The 1,594-nt window shown below is 39.3% G+C and overlaps 1 protein-coding gene across 1 annotated transcript; it reads right to left on the reverse strand.

The window, feature by feature from the left end:
• Positions 1-316: 316 nt before the first annotated feature.
• Positions 317-820, reverse strand: SARC_03347 (hypothetical protein; the record flags this gene model as incomplete). Its single annotated transcript, XM_014302846.1, has 2 exons — positions 317-409; positions 446-820. The coding sequence occupies 2 exons, from the start codon at positions 818-820 to the stop codon at positions 317-319; spliced, it is 468 nt and encodes a 155-aa protein (XP_014158321.1).
• Between the last annotated feature and the right edge of the window lie 774 nt (positions 821-1,594).

Here is a 1,594-nt window from a genome sequence, read left to right on the forward strand (position 1 = left end):
CTTTGGTACGGTTTTGATTAAATAAGAGCAAGTTTAGAATAAATAAGTAGCACATTGAATTTCGAGCACTTATCAAACGGGAATCATTTCGGAGACACGATTTGGTTGACTTATACTGCACTTTAAACTCATTGTAAGCACTACACATATTTATAATTGTAAACATCGATTGAACATGACTGTATTCTATATGCATACAAGGCGTATTTCTAGTAATGTGTTCATATCCAAACTGATGACGAACAAATACCCGTCAGATCTTTCGGCTTGCGTACAGACACTAGGAGGGAATGACAGACTTTGAAAAACATACCTGCTACCAATCCTTCTGGCACCTATATTCGATTGTTTCGGTCCTCGCGTGGTGCCATCGCGCGTGTTTCTGACATTCAGCTGAACAATACCGTGCCTTTTGACATGAGGAACACCTCATAGTATGACCTACCTTTGCACAGTGCCAGCACATCTCACCTTTATAAAACCCACTCCTACCTTTACCCTTCATCTCAGGAATATGTTTCGCAATGAGCTCCGGGTCTAATTCAAGCAAGTCATACCAACTCAAGGTGACTATCGGGAATTTCCTACCATTATTGTTATAGTGCACCTTAGCCTCAGCACAATTGTTGACGTGGGGCATAGAGTCTTTGCGGTCTTCAAATGTAGCCTCGTACGTCCCTTTGCCGTCTTCTCCCAGCATATCCTTTTTGAATGATCTGAACGGTGTGCTCAACAGCAGTAAGATTGCCGACACGAGCTCCGGGTCCGAGTTGTAAACCGGAATCTCCGGTACTACGACTACAGTGAAGGGCGAATTCATCTTTTAAAAATATTTGCGTACCTATTAGATAATATCTGAATGGTAGAGGGATTTTGTGTTGAATGTTCTCTGCTTCTCGCTCTCTTTCTACTAGTAGAATACTATTAGTATGTAGAATTGTAGACTTTTACAGGCATTTGTTAAATACTTAATATTTACACAAAACTTGGAATGACGCAAATAGTCAAATTATTAAATAGTCCTTTTCTTCTCTCTAGAGAGGGTCATGATATATCTTTGGGGACATTATATATGACTCCAATTTTTGTCAATTTTTGTCACTACTCAACTAAGGGTTGTTTGCTAAACGTTTTCGGATTTTTTAACGGTACGTGACAAAAAATCAAAACACAAGGTGACAAAATTGCTAACACAACCTTGGTTCTCCAATCAGATACTGTCGTTGATCAATTTTGTCGTTTGATACCGGCCCAAGGTCTGATCTATACTGCGCAAACCGTACCTTTACGTGTTTTTGTCATTTTGACTTTAAACTAACACAAGGTCACTGACCAATAAAATGAGCGCAGAAAGCCAAAACGCAAGCGCTAATAAGCGTTAATTGTTAGGTACGCATATTGTAGTAGTATGTGTGTACACTTAAATATAGCGCGACACTAAATACAAACGCCATCATCAATGAACACTTCATTATCAGCACTCTTCCACTCACCCACACAGACATGTTCACACTTTCAGTTCACGATGGTAAGCGCAGTTGAAACACACGGCATACTATACATAATATATACTCTATATGCTATATACTCTAAA

The sequence above is a fragment of the Sphaeroforma arctica genome (genome assembly GCF_001186125.1).
Source record: "Sphaeroforma arctica JP610 unplaced genomic scaffold supercont1.169, whole genome shotgun sequence".
Classification (NCBI taxonomy): Eukaryota; class Ichthyosporea; order Ichthyophonida; genus Sphaeroforma; species Sphaeroforma arctica.